At 36.3% G+C, this 18,119-nt stretch overlaps 1 protein-coding gene across 1 annotated transcript; it reads right to left on the reverse strand.

The window, feature by feature from the left end:
* Positions 1–587: 587 nt before the first annotated feature.
* On the reverse strand, positions 588–17,900 carry EIF5A2 (eukaryotic translation initiation factor 5A2). The gene is made up of 5 exons (XM_036851406.1): positions 17,783–17,900; positions 16,898–17,097; positions 16,246–16,350; positions 5,869–6,000; positions 588–5,281 (listed from the first exon to the last, which is right to left on the reverse strand). Exons 2-5 carry the CDS (start codon positions 17,060–17,062, stop codon positions 5,222–5,224), a joined length of 462 nt encoding a protein of 153 aa, XP_036707301.1. The 5' UTR covers positions 17,063–17,097; positions 17,783–17,900; the 3' UTR covers positions 588–5,221.
* Positions 17,901–18,119: the final 219 nt, after the last annotated feature.

Here is an 18,119-nt window from a genome sequence, read left to right on the forward strand (position 1 = left end):
ATTGTCCACAAGTCAGGAAGTGACAGAGATGTTCTAGAATAGTACAGTGTATAAAAGGAAGAAACTGCTGAGCCACCTCAGGATGAATCTCTCCAGATGGTGTTGATTAGATATGGTGAGGATTGGGAAAAGGGTGAAGAGTTTGCTTCAGGGACTCATCACACCATTCACATCGCCGTGGAAAGAGAACAGCAACTCTGGTAAAGAAGGAACACTTCAGATCCTGGGAGGTCAGGGGTGGGGAAGGGACCACTAAACTCTCTTGCATTGTGTATCTCTGGAAGAATGCACAGAAGGAGGATGAAGATGGGAAGATGTATTTATTCTTGTACCTATAGAATTTTGAACCATGTATTTTATGTATTCTTAAAAACTATTAAAAATTTAAAGATTAAAAAAAATGTACCTAAATCTGGAACTAAAATCTAGAAATTAACATTCCCAGCTGTAAAGCTAGGGTGCTGTATAGTAAGAACCTAAAATATAAAAAAAAAAAAATACAAGTTAGATTTTCTTTTAACAGTAATATACAAATTAATTTCTAGTATGAAAATGTTTCTAGGAATGTATATATACAAGAATAGTGTAAGCTGTTAAATTAACTTTATTTTTATTTAACTGATGAAGTTAACAGACAAATATATTTTAACGTAACAAAAATTATAATTGCTAAGTTCACCATCTACATTTTAAAGGATTTCACAATTATTTTAATATAGACAAAGGCTTAATATTTTAATTTTACCCATTTTTGAAATGTAAAATACATGATTATAATAATACCCATACTACAAATCTTACAATTTTAAAGTTTTAGCTAAAACATATGAGTCTCTGCAGGTAAAAGCTTGAGTTCTCTTATACCTATGACAAATAAAATGTATTACTAATAAAGTGCCACTGGATTAGACAATGCCATTTCAACTATTTTCTTTTTGGAGAGGAGGACAAAAACAGTATAGAGCTAGTAATTTGCATTATACTTTGTAACAAGCACAAGAGTGCTTATTTATAGTAGATATTAACCACAGTAAAGAATTCCTTTCAAGAATGATCACAACTATGACTTATGACAAGCTGTATAGTCATCACTGAATAAAGTTTATATCCAGAGTTTTAAAAATGTGCAATCTTGAACTAAGATAAACTTAAGTCTACCAATATCAAGACACAGTTTTAGGGACTTTATATAAATAAAGGAATCTCTCTTTCAACTGTAAAATAGGTTTCGACCTGTTCTAAGGAGACAGGAAGAGTGGTGGGTGGTAAAGTTTGGCAAGTATGTTTTTAGAACGTGAAAGCCTGATATGCATTGCTATAAGATGCATCTTTCATGTAAGGAAAACATGCTAATTAGATGTATACAGCACTTTTCAGGCACTTGACCTCACTTGGTAGTTACCTTGATGTTCAGATGGTTATTTAATGAAAAAACATTATATAGAACTTCAAGTCATGTTCCCACAGAACAGAACATCTGTGTTCCGTAAGCTAAATCCAAATGTTCCCTGCTAAAATCAAATAATGCCATATACCCAACTGAGAGAAAAAAATTTAATAAAGTTAATAGATTGAATTTTCTCAATTTTAAGATTTTCCACAATAAATTTTTCTTAAGCTTTTGTTGCCTATTACTTGTCTGAATGGTAGGAGAAAAAAAGGCTTGAAAACTATGAAATATTTTGCTTAGATGGTATCAGAAAATTTTAAACTGTTGACCAGTTCAATATAATATACTGTTTATGGAAATATGCTTATAGTTCGCACATTTTCTGCTTAAGAGCCATATTTTCTCATAATAAATTTGTTCCTAGTTCATATTACAGAATTCAATATGTAAACATTTTAATGTACCCAAAAAAGTACTATGAATTTTTGTTCTGTTGTCCCTAAATATGTTTGAGAATCACATCAAAGTTTGGCTCTAAAACTATCTTTGGGGTCCAGGCCAAAGGAATGCTTTCAGATATATCATTAAGGATAAGGGTCTAAGATAAGACTACCAAATTCTTTTCTAAAATGAAAAAAAATATGGCAAGATTCCAGTATAGATGTTACTAATGTTCCCATTTTTTTTCTTGAATATTTAGTATATGGTTTAAGTATGTTGATATTACAGATTTTTGTTTGTATGTATCACTCTATTACAATTTGGGAAAAATTTGCAATATACTTTCAGGCAGTTAGCTTTGAAATAATGAAACTTCAGCACTTAGCACAAACAGCCCTGAGAACAATGCATTCAAATTACAGTTCAACTAGAAATAATCTAATTGAGAAACTTTAAAGTACAAAAACAAATTCTGGAAAAGCTGTAAATTAAAAAAAAAAGTTACCAACATTTGAGGCACTACCAGACTACAGTACTTTTAAGAGTTGGAACGACTTTGTAAAGAGAACAAACATACAAAGCTATGTGTGCACATGCACATTCATTGTGCTATAATGAAAAGTGGTGTCCCCAAATTTTATAGCCTAAACATTTTATTGCAGCATCTCTTATTTAAGATTTCATGCTCTGGCTGCAGGAGAGTTTTGATAATTGTTATAAAGCATTGGTACAGAATTTTTTACCATAAATGGAAACAGATTCAAGAGCTTGGTTAGCAATAATTTCAAGTGACTGACAGCCCTTGGAGGGGAGCATGAAAGAAACATCATAATTATGTTCATGATGCAAATGCTAAGTCAAAGTAGCAGTAATTTGATCTATTTCAGAGGGTATACAACTTTGTAGCGAATAAGGTATAACAAAGTCTTCACAGTAGAAATAAAATACGTTGTTCTAGAAGGAAACAAATATTCTACTTGTTACTATAATATTGTATATAAATTGGTGAAATGCCTACAGACAAAAAGGTATCACTGTATAATCTATCAAGGTGACAGTCTACATTCTATACATGGTAACTTTGACATTTAACATTTGCTACAAAAAGTACAACAAATACTAGGAATCAACTTTTAACATTTCTGATGTCAAAAAAGAATGAAGTCACTTCTGTTCTGTTAAAAAATATGTTTCCTGCTTCCTTTTAATACAATTTATAAAGCTTTTCTAAATGAAATATATTGTTCTAGAGAAACATGTACTAACTTATGTGAAAATAAACAGTCCCATATCTTTAAAATCTATACTTATAATTAATTATATGACAGAAGAGTATTTAAACTTCATTATAGTACTTAAAATGAAATATTTAAGCATAGCTTTTGCCATTCAAGATATGAAGGTACAGATGCATTATTACAATTTATATACACTTACCTCATAATTGAAAATATATTTATGTGAAGTTTGACAAATTATGAAGAACAAGGGCATGTCAATCCAGAATTAATACTAAACCAGAACACTAGTGTGGTTAACTGGGGTCATATGAATGACCAGCAAGTAACACAGATTGATAACTTTCTGGAGTTCCTGTGGGTAACAATGCCAACCAGTCACAAGTAAGATACATATTACAGAGTACTAAAAAACTAGAGCAGTATGTAGTAGACACTTAAATGGAATACTGGAAAGAATTTAGTCTAATTACTAACTGTGCTTTGGATGGGCAAAAGCTAAAATGTTATACTAAAAATGATTAACTACAACCTCAATATTTCTTGTGCTTTAGAATTCCTCTTGCATTTCCTTAAAGTATCTTGCTTCTTCTCCAAATGGGTTTGCTGAGGCCAATACAAGATTTAAAAGTGTGCACAAATTAAGTAACTAAAACTTCGGGATCTTCTGTTCCTAATGCTATTTCCAGTCACTGAGTAGACCAGTTACAGCATCATACATATTTTCTTCTAGATGATAGGTACAAAGGCCTTTCAGAAGTCAAAGTATGATGAGAGAGGTCTCATAATGAGTCTTAGAGAATGAAGTTATTACTGAAATGGTGATTTTGTTCTAAGTTGCACTGCAATATAATGACTGGTATTGAGTCAAAGGTCCTCGCAAACCCTGTGACAATGCCTAGAATTCTGGAAATATAGATATGTGATCCAAAAGACTAAACAGAAATGTAGCAGAATCACCTAAAATACTTCTTTAAATAATTGTTTATAGAATTTTTTCCTAGATATATTTCACACCAGTAACTGAATTAAGTCACATGACAATCAGATAAAATACATATACTTCTTAAGTTAAATAATAATTATCACACAAAGTGACTTTTCTTCTATGATTCACTTTCATGTTAGAAAAAATGTACATAAATTGAACAAATGTTCCAAATCAATTTAAAGTAAGAATTTCCAGTTTTGTCTAACAAATATTTTGATGTCAAAAAAGTCTACTTAAAAATGGCTGAAAAGGAGTGACTACTACAAATACCAACATTTATTCAACATAATTAATAAAAAGTACTGCATAGTATCCTGTAAAGCAGGTCACTCCTTTAAATAAAGAGAGAGAGAAAACAAGAGTTAAAGGCAAAAACACAAATGGAAACTTCCTATTTTTATGTTGAATACAAAGGCCTCAAATAAAAACCTATAGCTTTAACCAACATCCTTTGCCACTGTCCTCTGTGTCTTCCCTACAATATGACTTGCTAACAGTCACAGAACAGTTTAATGCCTCTGTCAACCACAAGAAAGTACTAAAATCACCATAATATAGGTTATATTAAGTCTACCAGCAATTTGGCAAAGAACAGAATGACTGAGGTAATACAGGTGGGCTGCACATGGTTACTAAGATAACTGGCACTTTTTGATAACATGATTTTTAAGGATCTGTACTTGCCACACCCATGCTGAAACTCTGACAATTCCAATCCATAATCTACTTATTCTATGATATTAAGTTTGAAATTAATGCAGAGCAATTCAACTTAAATGTGGTGCTTCAATACCACTAGATGCTACATTGTTTGATTTAAAACCCTGGTTTATTTATCATTTAACAAAAATTTAGGAACGATTTGCTCAGACAAATCACATCTTCTGAAGCTATCTTGTCTGTTTCTTAGACTTACATACTGAAAACCACAGGAAAGTTATAGGAAAGACACCTACAAAATTTAAAAAAAAGAATTATACATCTTGATCATTTTTTTAAATTATGAATTGCCTGCAAAACTAACTCAGCACAATTTCAAAACAATTAAAAAAGAAATGAGGTTGCTTATGAATGCCATAGCTTTGGTGACAACTTAGAACCAAACTTTGGATCTGCAGTTGATCCAGACCTAAACATTTTGCTCATGCCTGATGTTCCCATTTATTTGCAGGGCTTTATGGCTACAGCACATTCTTCACTCATTGCACACATGACAGACACCTAGAAGGAAAAAAATGTAGGCAAAAATTTATTCAAAAGGCAATACATATATAAGATATAGTTAATTCATCATACATTGGATATTTGTGGATATTTTATACATATTGATTTTGCAAAGAGGTATTCCAAGACCAAATAATCTACTTTTTTTACAGTTTTCTAAAGCTAAATTTCTCAAATTGTGGTTTTTAAGAAAAATTCCAGGGAACAGGAGAATAAGAACTATAAATGTTTCAATACTTATTAGACGTTATACTTCTGAGAGTTATAACAAAGATAAAGTAAGTCACCTTCACTCTTTAGTATTCCCATAACATCCTTTCTCATCCTTAAGAATAGTTCAGGCTGATCTTCAAAACAAATTCAGGGTTGACAGTGTCTATGTAGTAAAAATGAACTTTGATACTTTCTTTGGTAATGGCCATGTTAAAAGGTATCAGAGGAAAACTGCCTAGTTCTAGAGATCATTTTCAACATTTCATCAGTATTTAAAAGCTATATTTCACCTATAGTATTTTATGCTAACTAGTTTAGGTCAAAGTTTTTGTAAAATGATTTAAAAAAACAATCTCTCCATAGGTCTGTACCTGCACATCTTCACCTGCATTGTATTTTCCTTCTATTTCTTTGCCTAGTTCACCTTCTGGCAGCTTAAGATCCTCACGAACTTCACCAGTTTCTGTCAGCAGGGAAAGGTAACCATCCTGTATGCATATCAGCTATTGAAAGAAATTATATCATTTGCACTGATTAGATTACACCCACTACTTTGTAATTTTTACATAAATTGCCAACTATATTAATTTGTATAAGTACACAGTAATACATTAATAAATTTTTGGTGCTTAAGAATGCTACACATACAAAAGCATAAAATAGGTATAGACAAAAAATATAAGTTCATTCCTTCCTGCACTCTCCCCTCCCCCAAATCTCTACGTTATTAAACAGTTTAGGCTTTTTAATAAGAGTATCCTGAAGTTATGTACACAATATATAGTTGCTTTAAAAAATAAATGGGATATTATAAGTATTTTTCAGCAAGTTGTTTTCACTTAAAATGTCTTAGAAATCTTTCCGTTTTGGAAAATATGGACCTAGCTTAGTCTCTCTAATCATTTCACAACTGCAAAGTTATACTGTAACTGATTTAACCATTTTTGTATTAATGGGCATAAAAGTTATTTTCAGTTTTTCATGATTACAAACAATGTGTTTTATAATTTGATTATGAACAAACTGAAGTGGAAAATTTTTGGTCTCCAGCTCACTGCTAACAACACTAGATTTTTTTAAAAAAGAAAAACATTAGCTTGTTGATGACATTAATGAAACAAAACCAGTCATCAACCTAACCTGCAAAAAAGAACAGTATTGGTATCATTGAATTTCTTTCATTACAGGTATGAGGAAACTGCCAGGCCACATTAATTTATTCTAAAAGCATGTACACCATCAGTGTGCCTAGAATTTCAACAATTTTTCTTTTAATCAGGGTATTGTTGCTTTACAATGTTGTGTTAGTTTCTGCTGTACAACGAAGTGGAGTTCCCTGTGCTATACAGCAGGTTCTCATTAGTTACCTATTTTATACATATTAGTTAGTGTATATATGTCAATCCCAATCTCCCAGTTCATCCCACCCGCCCTTTCCCCACTTGGTGTCCGTACATTTGTTCTCTACATCTGTGTCTCTATTTCTGTCTTGCAAACAGGTTCATCTGTACCATTTTTCTAGATTCCACGTATATGCGTTAATATACGATATTTGTTTTTCTCTTTCTTATTTCTTATTTCACTCTGTATGACAGTCTCTAGGTCCATCCACATCTCTACAAATGACCCAATTTTGTTCCTTTCTGTGGCTGAGTAATATTCCATTGTATATATGTACCACATCTTCTTCATCCATTCGTCTGTTGATGGGCCTTTAGGTTGCTTCCATGACCTGGATATTGTAAATAGGGCTGCAATGAACATTGGGGTGCATGTGTCTTTTTGAGTTATAGTTTTTTCTGGGTATATGCCCAGTAGTGGGATTGCTGGGTCATATGGTAATTCTATTTTTCGTTTTTTAAGGAACCTCCATACTATTCTCCATAGTGGCTGTATCAATTTACACTCCCACCAACAGTGCAAGAGGGTTCCCTTTTCTCCACACCCTCTCCAGCATTTATTGTCTGTAGATTTTGTGATGATGGCCATTCTGACTGGTGTGAGGTGATACCTCACTGTAGTTTTGATTTGCTTTTCTCTAATAATTAGTGATGTTGAGCATCTTTTCATGTGCCTCTTGGCTATCTGTATGTCTTCTTTGGAGAAATGTCTATTTAGGTCTTCTGCCCATTTTTTGATTGCATTGTTTGTTATTTTGATATTGAGCTGCATGAGCTGTTTGTATATTTTGGAGATTAATCCCTTGTCTGTTGATTCATTTGCAATTATTTTCTCCCATCCTGGGAGTTGTCTTTTTGTCTTGTTTATGGTTTCCTTTGCTGTGCAGAAGCTTTTAAGTTTCATTAGGTCCCATTTGTCTAACAGGTTTTATAAAAGGCAATCACCCAGCATACCAGATGCTACCATTGACATACACAAAAAGAGTTAAAGACATGGTCCCTGGTCCCCTTCAGCCACTATGACATAACACAGGCATACCACAGAGGTAGAGTTTCAAAGCTCTCCTCTATGGCACTACCAACTCTGGCAATGGCTTTCCACAGAAACCCCACCTACCACCGGAGATTTCAGTTTTTGCACATGTCTACAATCTCAAAAACAAAAAACCATCCTCCTGAGCCACCACAAACACTTTTAATTAATCTTTTGGTCACTCAAACATTAGTGAGGTAGTTGGCAGAAAAGCGGGAAGCAAGGAGGTGGAGACAGAAGTGTAATTTTTAAACAATTAACCACAGGCTCATCTTTTTTATTTCAGCTCTTTTAACAATTCCCTGAAGTAGACCCTGTCAATTTCAAGAGTTAAAGGTTCCCACTCCACTAGTGACTGAACCACATGAACCAAATAATAATACTGATATTTTGGTATTTATATGGTATTTTATTTTTTAAAAGGAATTAATAAAATAAGCCATGGGATGAAATTTAAAGCATTTCAAATACAAAAAGGTACAGACATATTATAAAACATCTACTAAAATATATATTTATAAATATTAAACATTAAAATAAATTGCTATAGAAATAAAATTTAAAATTTCAAAAATAAAGCTAAGCTACAGAAAAGTAAAATTAAATAATAAAAATGAATTATTTGATCTTCTTAAATAAATTATTTATTTAAAAATTTTCAGATATTGAGAAAAGGTGCAAAAATAATGCAATGAAATCCTTTATCTTTTACCTAGATTTACTCTTTGTTAACATTTAACCACGTGCTTTTTTTCCCTCTCTGTATATATGGAATATATAAAATGCATACCATACACATTCTTATTCTTTTATTTTTGCTGAACCATTTGAGAGTAAGTTTCAAACATCATGACTCTTCAGCAATAATACTTCACTGTGTTTTTCCCAAGAACAAGGACATATTCTTACATAACCACAGTTTATTTTTCAAAATCAGGGAATTCAATATTGCTAACATATTATTCAATATATAGTCCATATTCAAATTTGCCAATTGTCCCAATACTGTCTTCGATAACAATTTTTCCCTTCCAACTCCAGGATCATGCCTTGTATTTATCTGGCTGTCATGTCAGTTTAATCTCTTAATTTGGAACGGTTCCTGACCCTTTGTGTTGCATGACATTGACATTTTTGATGAGCACAGGTTCACTGTATTATAGAATGTTGCTCAGTTTGAGTTTGTTTCCTAATGATTCAGCTAGTGCATTTTTGGAAGGATTACTACATATATGATGTGTCCTCAGAGTATCACATCAAGAGGCAAATTATGTCACTATGTCCTATTACTGGTGATATTAACTTTGATCACCTGGCTAAGGTAGTATCTGCAAGATTTTTCCTCTCTCAAGGTACCACTTCCCCTTTTGTAATTTTCAATCTTGAAAAAAATAGCTAACGGTGTCATTTTTGTGTTTCAAGCATATTTCTGTGCAACTTTTTCAATCTTCCCTCAAAGCCCTCTCTGACGCTGTAGAGTTGGAAGGAGAGGATGGTAAGAAAACAGTTATAAGTCAATTCTAAATATTTCCTTCTGATCCTTCACCTGTAAGCAATCTACTTATTTGATAACTCTGAGATGTTTATGAACAATTTTTTTTTTTGGTAGAGAGAGCAATCATTTTGCTAATAGCAAGCAAGGAGACAGGAGAGGGCAGGGTCAGAAAACTTGTAATAGAGGAGTCAGGCATGCAGTGGTGTAGCAAGCTGCTGAATGACATCTGAAATTATACCATACACCCAAAATCCTAGTACCAGAATGTGGTATCCGTCATTTCCTACTAAAAGAATCCAATGTATGGTGCTACTTCTCTCCATAGGGCTCCTGGGAAAATGGATAATTCCAGGTACAGAGTAGGAAGTATACAAGATGAGAAAGCATGGTGCTATTAAAGACCACTAGATCCATATCAAAGGGATTCAGGAGCTAACCAGAATAAGGTCCGGAATAAAGAAAGAACAATTTGAGAATCAATAATGATAATAACTACAATGGACTGAAACACAAATGTGTTTAAATGCTTGAGTTCATAGTGAAAAAAAAAATTTCACTGGTCATCTTCAGTAGATGCCAGGAAACCAACTAATTTTGAAAACTGGTACCTAAAGGGAAAGAATCAAGTATTTATATTGGCTTTCCTATTATATACTGTACCACAGCGTAAACAAAAAAGCTGAAGGAAACTTTCTCTTATAGAAGTATTCTGGCTTTTAAAGAAAAAAAAAGTAACAGATTATTACTTTGTCTCCTTTAATAAATTAATGGATTGAGGCAATTATTACATATCTAATAACATCACAAAAAAATAAACCATCAGGGGCTTCCCTCATGGCGCAGTGGTTAAGAATCTGCCTGCCAATGCAGGGGACACGGGTTCGAGCCCTGGTCCAGGAAGATCCCACATGCCGCAGAGCAACTAAGCCCTTCTGCCACAACTACTGAGCCTGCGCTCTAGAGCCCACAAGCCACAACTACTGAGCCCACGTGCCACAAATACTGATGCCCGTGTGCCTAGAGCCTGTGCTCTGCAACAAGAGAAGCCACCACAATGAGAAGCCTGCGCACGGCAACGCAGAGTAGCCTCCGCTCGCCACAACTAGAGAAAGCCCACACACAGCAACGAAAACTCAACGCAGCAAAAAATAAATTAAAAAAAAAAAAAAGAAATCATTAGACTCATTTACTTGATGGTTGCACAGAATATCACCTATGGAGTAATTTTTGTTAAAGAAAAGAAGAAGAAAATAAAAATCTAAAGTGGATCTGATCAAGTCTGTACGTCTAATTATCAATTTTCAGGGAATATGTGGGACAAAGGAAATGCAATTAGCAAAATACAGACTGCGTGGAAGTCTACAGAACAACTTATCTAGTTTCTTCATCGAAAGTGGAGGGGAAGAGAGAGAGAGAGGGGGAAAGAAGGAAGGGAGGAAAGAGAGGGAAGAGAGACTCAAATGCACGTCTGAGAGAGGAGAACCTATAAAGTAGATTTAAGAGATACCTCAACCAATTTCAATGCATGGAGTTTATTTAGGTCCTGATTTAGAAAAACTGTAAAACAAAAACAGTAACTATCACATATGAAAAAGCAAAACGTAAACAAAAAAACAAAGACAATTAGGAAAATGTAGATATTGATTGGATATTTGAAGATATTAAGGAATTACTAATTTTGGGGGTGCCACAGTATGCTTTTTATTTTTTACAGCCCTTACCTTTTAAAAATGCGTAGCAAAATATTTGCAGATGAAACAATAAATGATATAATATCTGGAATTAGCTTCAAAATAAACAAGAGGTAGAGGGTACAGGAAATAAAAATAGATGGTGGGGTATAGATGAAACAAGACTGGTTATGTACTGATAATTGTGGAAGGTGGATGATGGGTACGTGAGGTTTATCATATTTTGAAAATGTCCACAATAAAAAGTAAAAAAGAAAAATGCTATGGTATATAAGAATTCTAGAAAGAGCACTGTTAACCACTAAATAGTTGGGGGTACAGGGAGCTGAGGAAGCAAAGCATGAACTAAAAGGAAGGATATGGGGAGAGTAAGTGACTGCAGATTCTAACCATGATGTGGTCTGGTAAGAAAGAACATGAAAAAGGAGAATTATGGGGGAACTTTTTTGCTTGTATTTGTATTATTGGTATACAACAGAAGAAGGCTGGAGAAGGAATAGCATCATTACAGGTGCCTTAGCCCTAATTTCTGAATTTAATTTTATTTCTCAATCTATTTCAAAACAGTCAGACCTTTAGGTAAGACCTCCTCCTTTCTCCTTCTTCCTTTTCCTCTTCCCCCAGCACTCTCAAGCTACTTCTTTAGAGCTGCTGGTCCCTGGGGGAACTGAATGTTTGATCATTGTTATCAGACAACACAAGGAAATAACGCTATCATCAACTAGAGTGTTATCTGACACACCAAGCCATAAAGTTGGGTATGCACAGCAGCACTCCATCATCAAGTGGAAGCTGCATATGTGAGATCAACTTGAGCAGCTCCTGAAAGCACCAACAAGTTGTATGAGACTCAGAAGCACCTTCTTCTGCAACATCCACAATTTCTCCCTCAACTTGTACCAATGACTTTGTGGGGAGTTCCCTATTACCAGCTGACTGAAAAACAAAATTCAGAATGGTTTCTAGATGGTTATGCATAGTCTGATGAAACTATTCAGAGGTGGCCCTGAAAGACAGTGGGGATGAGAACTTCATGTACTGGACTTGAAAGAAGAGGGAACCAAAGGTTTGGATTTACACTGATTATGGGCAAGGGCTAAGAGTATGGATGGAAGGTCAACAAAACTGAAAGAAAAAGATGGGAAAATTGCTGACAATAAGGTCTGGGAAAGTGGTACGTGGAGGGACCTCTCCAAATAGTTAGAGAATGTGTCCATATAAATGCTTACCAAGGGGACATGCTACCAAGGAGGCAGACAATTAGGTGACAAGATGATTCTACCTGTGAATGTCATTTAGCTTCTTTTTGTAGTCTTCCCAGTCCTTGTTCAATTGGCTCACAAACAATTGGCCATGGTGGCATGGGCTCAACGACACCGGTTTTCTCTCACCAAGGTTGATCTGACTACAGCCACTGCTGGTACCTCACAGCAGAGACCAATACAGAGTCCCTGATATGGCACCATTTCCCCGGGGGAAGAGCCAGCTACCTGGTAACATTGTACTCCCTCCATCATGGAAGAGGCAGCAGTTTGTGCTCACTGTAATAGATCCTTACTCCACATATAAACTTGCCTTTGCTGCCTGCAGTACTTCTGCTAAGATCTCATCTGAGGATTTGTAAACAGTCACATTACTGTCAGTACCTCACGTAGTATCATTTCTGGCTAAAAAATTCATTTGACAGGCAAAATAAAAAGACAACAGGACAATGCTCAGAGAATTCACTGGTCCATGTCCTCCATCATTCTAAGACAGTTTGCCTGTGTGCATTTGCCTACTGAAGACTCATCTTTGCCTCCTGCTGAATGACACTCTCTGGGCCTGGGTGCTGTTTTACAGGTTAAATATATTCCAATATATGGTACTATTTCTCCCATAGGTAGAATACACAGGTCTAGGAACCAAAGGTAGGAGGCTCTTCTCATTATCACCCTTAATAATACTGTAGCAAAATATCTGTTTCTTGTCCCTGCAGTACTGGGATCTGCTGGTTTAGAGGTTTTCTACTCCAAAGAAAGACTGCTTTTACCAGGGAACACAAAGATTCCACAGAACGGGTATAAATTATAAAAAGACTTTAGGCACAAGGAATTCATAGCATCATTATTTTCTTTGTTTTTCTATTTTAAGTTGCAGCAACAAAATTCAACTCCATATCCAAAAGACATACCACTTATTTGAAGAATATACTAGGATTTAATATTCACAGTTTTGGCAATTCATCAATAATCCAAAGATGCACAATATACACTTTAACATGTCCTGTAGTGATTAGCTTTCCTTCTGAAAAGTGGCCTTTAAATGATAGGTAAAACTTTAGTAAATGCAGAAAAGGCATTTAACTTGTGGTGTAGTGCACAGGAACACAGAACTTTCTAAAGAAATATGACTCAAGTGCGTACCAGAGTTTGAACAAGCGTTTCTATATTTAAGAGTCTGGGGATTCCCAAAGGTGTCTGGGTGTATTTGTATTTTACACCATCAGTGAGCCCCAGATAACCATAACTACTTTTGGGGGAAGTGATGGAAATTAGCAATTCCAATCCAAGCTACATCTTGGAATGGAATTTAGGAGACAATTTTCCTTTCATTCTGAACTTATGTTAAAATATGTAAAATTAAAATTGTAAATATTGATACATTTCTTTTCCTAAACACTTACTTTTTAATTATTATAATGAACAGATATATATATATTTCACTTTAGCTGACTGTCAAACTGGCACTTGAAATACTGAATTCAGCAAATACAAAAGACTACATGTAGCTAAATAATAAGTAGAAATTTAATCAAGGCACTTGGAAAGGTGAGTGAAGACCACCATAGGACAATAAATATAACTGGAAAGGCTCACGGAACTAATTTTTTTTAATGAACAGAAATAAGTATTCTATGGTGACTTGATAATGAAGGGATGTGATCACTGAGTGCTCCCTCTGCAAGGCACTATTCTAAGAATTAACTAATTAAACCTCACAGTGATTCCATGAGGAGTTTATTATTCTTATCCTTATTTTATAAAGAAAGGCAGGTGAGAGATTAAATAACTTGCCAACCAAGGTCATGCAGTTAGTAAGTGCCAAAGCAAGGATCTGGACCCAGACTGTTAGGCTTGAGTCATTCTCTTATCTGCTCTGGAACACAGACTACATGCCAAAGGCTGGGACTACGGCGAGGCAAGTGAGGCACTTGTCTTGGGTGCAAAATTTAAGGTGGCGCACACACACACACACACACACACACACACAGACACACCCCTCAGTGATCAGGTTAATGTAATATTTTTAAAAATTAGAATTAATGCATAAATTCTATAATGAACAAAATATCAGACAGGATCAGGCCCCTGTGTAGCTTGGCATTGTTTCTGGTACTGTCTTTATATAAAATTGTGTGCTTGAGGCAAGGGCCTCACTCACCTCATACCCCTCATCCTAGTCCAGGTCCTGCTTTATCTCAAAATAAAACCCAAACCAAAATTTTCCTTTATGTTAAATCTTGAGCTCCAATCAATGACTGGCTAATTTGATCACAGTAGTAGTCATCTGAACTACTGATACCATCTTTCTGAAACACTCAAGGGCAAAAGCATTGTATATTGAATGAATATTAATGAATATTGAATATTCAAAGCATTCACACGTTAAGGATGAAAACAGAAATCTATTTTCGGCAAAAGAAAATTCTATGCTTAGCTTCAGTTGGCTGTACTATCTTTACCTCATTGAGTAGTCATGTATGCATTTAACAAATGTTTATTGAGCGTCCACTATATGCCATGTCTAAATTAGGTGCTCCAAGAATATGGAATGATTAAGTGAAGTTTTTATACAGGAAAAGGGGAAGCAGAAAAAAAACTACTTTTTGGTACATATCTACTTATGAGGGAATTATGGGGTACATTTTCTCATTAATCTTCATATTATCCCTCCTTTGTAGATGAGAAGACTGAGGCTCAGAGAGGTTGCGTAATTTTCCAACATCACCCAGCTTGAAAGTGGCAGAACTAGATCAAAACTCAGATCTGCCTGACTTAAAAAAAATCTTGCTATTATTATACTAAGACAATTCAAATTTCTATGAAGACTCCAAAGCAACCTAGAAAACATTTGTAAGTGGGAAAATGAAAATATAAAACTGCTTACTAGATTAAAACTGTGCAAAAATATGTTTACATATGGACAAAAAGTAAAAGGAAATCATTGGATAATTGCAGTTAATGGTGACATTCTTTAAAAATTATACAACACAATATGAGGTATAGAAAGGAACAAGTTTAAATTGGGTAAAACGAATTCGAGTGTCACACTTGTATTTTTCACTATGTAAAATGAAAAGAGTTCTATATATAGTATGCTTGATAAAGAAATTGCAGACTTTCAAGAAAGACTTTAGTTATGATTAATCTGAGCTCCCACATTCTATGAGGTCAGTGGTTTGGTTACCATCAATACTCCAAACAAGAAAATGCTATCATTAAACATGACTTATCCAAATGCATAAGTGGAACTAAAACTTGCAGTTTATACCTATAATTTAACAAAAGGCCACAGCATGGTCACTGAATACAAATAAAACAATTACGAAGTTTTTGTATTTTCTTCACCAAATTCAGTGACCATACACTTTATCCTTTGTATGTATGGCTTTCAACTTATTTCCCTATTTAAGAATACCAAATTCTGACACACATTCACTAATACACACAAACTTGGTTGGTGGAACATGAATTCCAATAATTTCTTGAGAGTCTTAGGTCTGGTAAGGGAAAAGAAATACCTGGAAAGTATTTACAACAAAGAGAAACAATTTACAACAAAGAAAATAGTATTTTTACTAAACATTGGACTCACAATATGGAGTAACTTGATTTGAGAAATAATAAGTGTTCAAATTTTTTAAAATGCAAGAATGTTAAACAGTGGCAAACTAGCAGTCATCCTAGATAAGGTACAAGTGTTAAATAGCACTATCTATTTCTCCAATTTCTAAAATAAGTGGTACTTAACAATTGGTTAGAAAAACCTACAAAACTACTTGTGGGTTTTATTAAATTACAATGGACAGTAAAAAGTATTTGCACCTTTAGGAAACAAGCAGCATTCTAAAGGAAATTAGTACTTACTTGATAATCATTTCTCTTAATATTTGGAACATCCATGTTGTGAGTAGAAGGGCAAATATCTTCATATTTTTTGCCCGTGAAAATATCAATTCCAACAAGGTGAACCTAACAGAGACGGGAGAACAGGAAACTGTTTAATCTTTGCCAAGATATCACTCATTACATACACAGATGCATAATACCAAAGCTGATTATGACAGATTCTTTCTCCTTCCAAGGTCATCTAATTTTACTTTCTTAAAAAAAAAATGTAGTGGTCATACAACTGAGAAGCAGTGAACAACTAGACAGTATCATGACATATCAAGACCCAATATCATATACTCTAGTAATTCAATCATAAGAGTGATTAAGAAAAATGAATTTAGGTTCGTTAGAATGATGTTAGAATAGGTTTTCTCATTTGTAAACTGAATAGATTGTCTAAGTCACTAGGATTCAGGAAAGTTTCAGTTCCCCGTTAATGAAACATTATAAGGGCCCAAGAAGGAAATGTTACCTTTCAGTATTCAAATAGCTGATCACCCAGTAATTGTGGGAAGAAAAAAAAAAAGTGTCATTATACGCTTATAACTACAGAAACCTCATGTTCTGTAATGGAATACAAATGATCAAAATCCCAACACCAAGAAAGACCTGGAAGGGCATTTACCTTGGCATGACCGTGCTTTCCAGTTTTGGAAGTTGACATCTCCACTATTTTGCATGGCCGTCCTTTGAGCACCACGAAGCCGTTTTTGCGCAGGGCCGAACACTGCATAGGGTAAGTGCTGGAAGCCCCAGCATCTCCAGTAGTGAAATCAATTTCGTCCGCCATGGTGGGCTGGGGAGATGGTTGCTTTTCTGAGGGTACTATGCAAAAAGTTTGTTTGCTTTTTAACAACTGGCATGCAGGCAGGGAAACGCCTCATTTCGGAGAGGTTACGAGCCACGCATCATGGATCTATTATTTTTGCATTTATAGAACACCCACCCAGAACAGTGGGGACTTTCTAACTCCGGCCTTACAAACTTTTCCATCCTTCGGTGGGGAGGTGGGAGGGAAGTCGCAGAAGAGCTCGCTGGGGGGGGCGGGGATACCCGCCCAGGGTGCTCACCCGCGCTGGGGGCAGCAAATCCCGGCCCCCACCGTCCCACTGCAGGAGGAGCCGGTGACTTTCCCGCACCGCGCCGCGCCTCCCGGCCCTCCGCCACCGCCCGGATCCTCACTGCGGGGGGCCCAGCCCAGGCCTCATGTCCCCACGAAGGATGGAGATAACAGGACCTGGCCAGCAGCACCTGGCCCTCGGGCAGCGGGAGCGCACTTCTCCCCCCAGCCCGCAGCGCCGTCACTTCGACCTCTCAGACGCCCCCTGTCCTGCCGGCATCCCCGGCCCGGCCCGGCGCCTCACGGGCCTGAGCCTTGGCGGGTCCCGCGCTCGCCTCAGGCCCCCTTCCATCCTTCCTCCTCTCCACGGTCGGGGCTCGGCTCCGGCCGCCTTCCCCGGCCCTGCCTCGCTCCGGTCGCAGCCCCACCACCTTTTCCCAGAGTCTTCACCTTTCAGCAGGGAAAGAGCGCCTTTCGCCTGCGTAACCGCGCCAGTCCCCCACAGCTGCGGCGGCGGCAGCGGTGGCGACCGCGGCAGTTCCAAGAGACGGGGCGGGGCCGCCACACTTCCCACACCCCGGCCTCCCCGCCCTTTCCCGCCCCCACATCAGCCCTACTTCCGGGATAGGTCCCGGCGCGTCATAGGCACCGCCCTCTCGCGCTACCATTGGCTACAAGGTTCCCGAGGCCCCTCCCAGTCACGTGAAGAGCGCCCTGGCAACCCCACGTGCTGCGGATTAGTGCACTTCCGGCGTGAAGAGCACTTTCTGGAGTTCGGTTGCTGAGA

Source organism: Balaenoptera musculus, chromosome 4 (assembly GCF_009873245.2).
Source record: "Balaenoptera musculus isolate JJ_BM4_2016_0621 chromosome 4, mBalMus1.pri.v3, whole genome shotgun sequence".
In the NCBI taxonomy this organism is placed as follows: domain Eukaryota; kingdom Metazoa; phylum Chordata; class Mammalia; order Artiodactyla; family Balaenopteridae; genus Balaenoptera; species Balaenoptera musculus.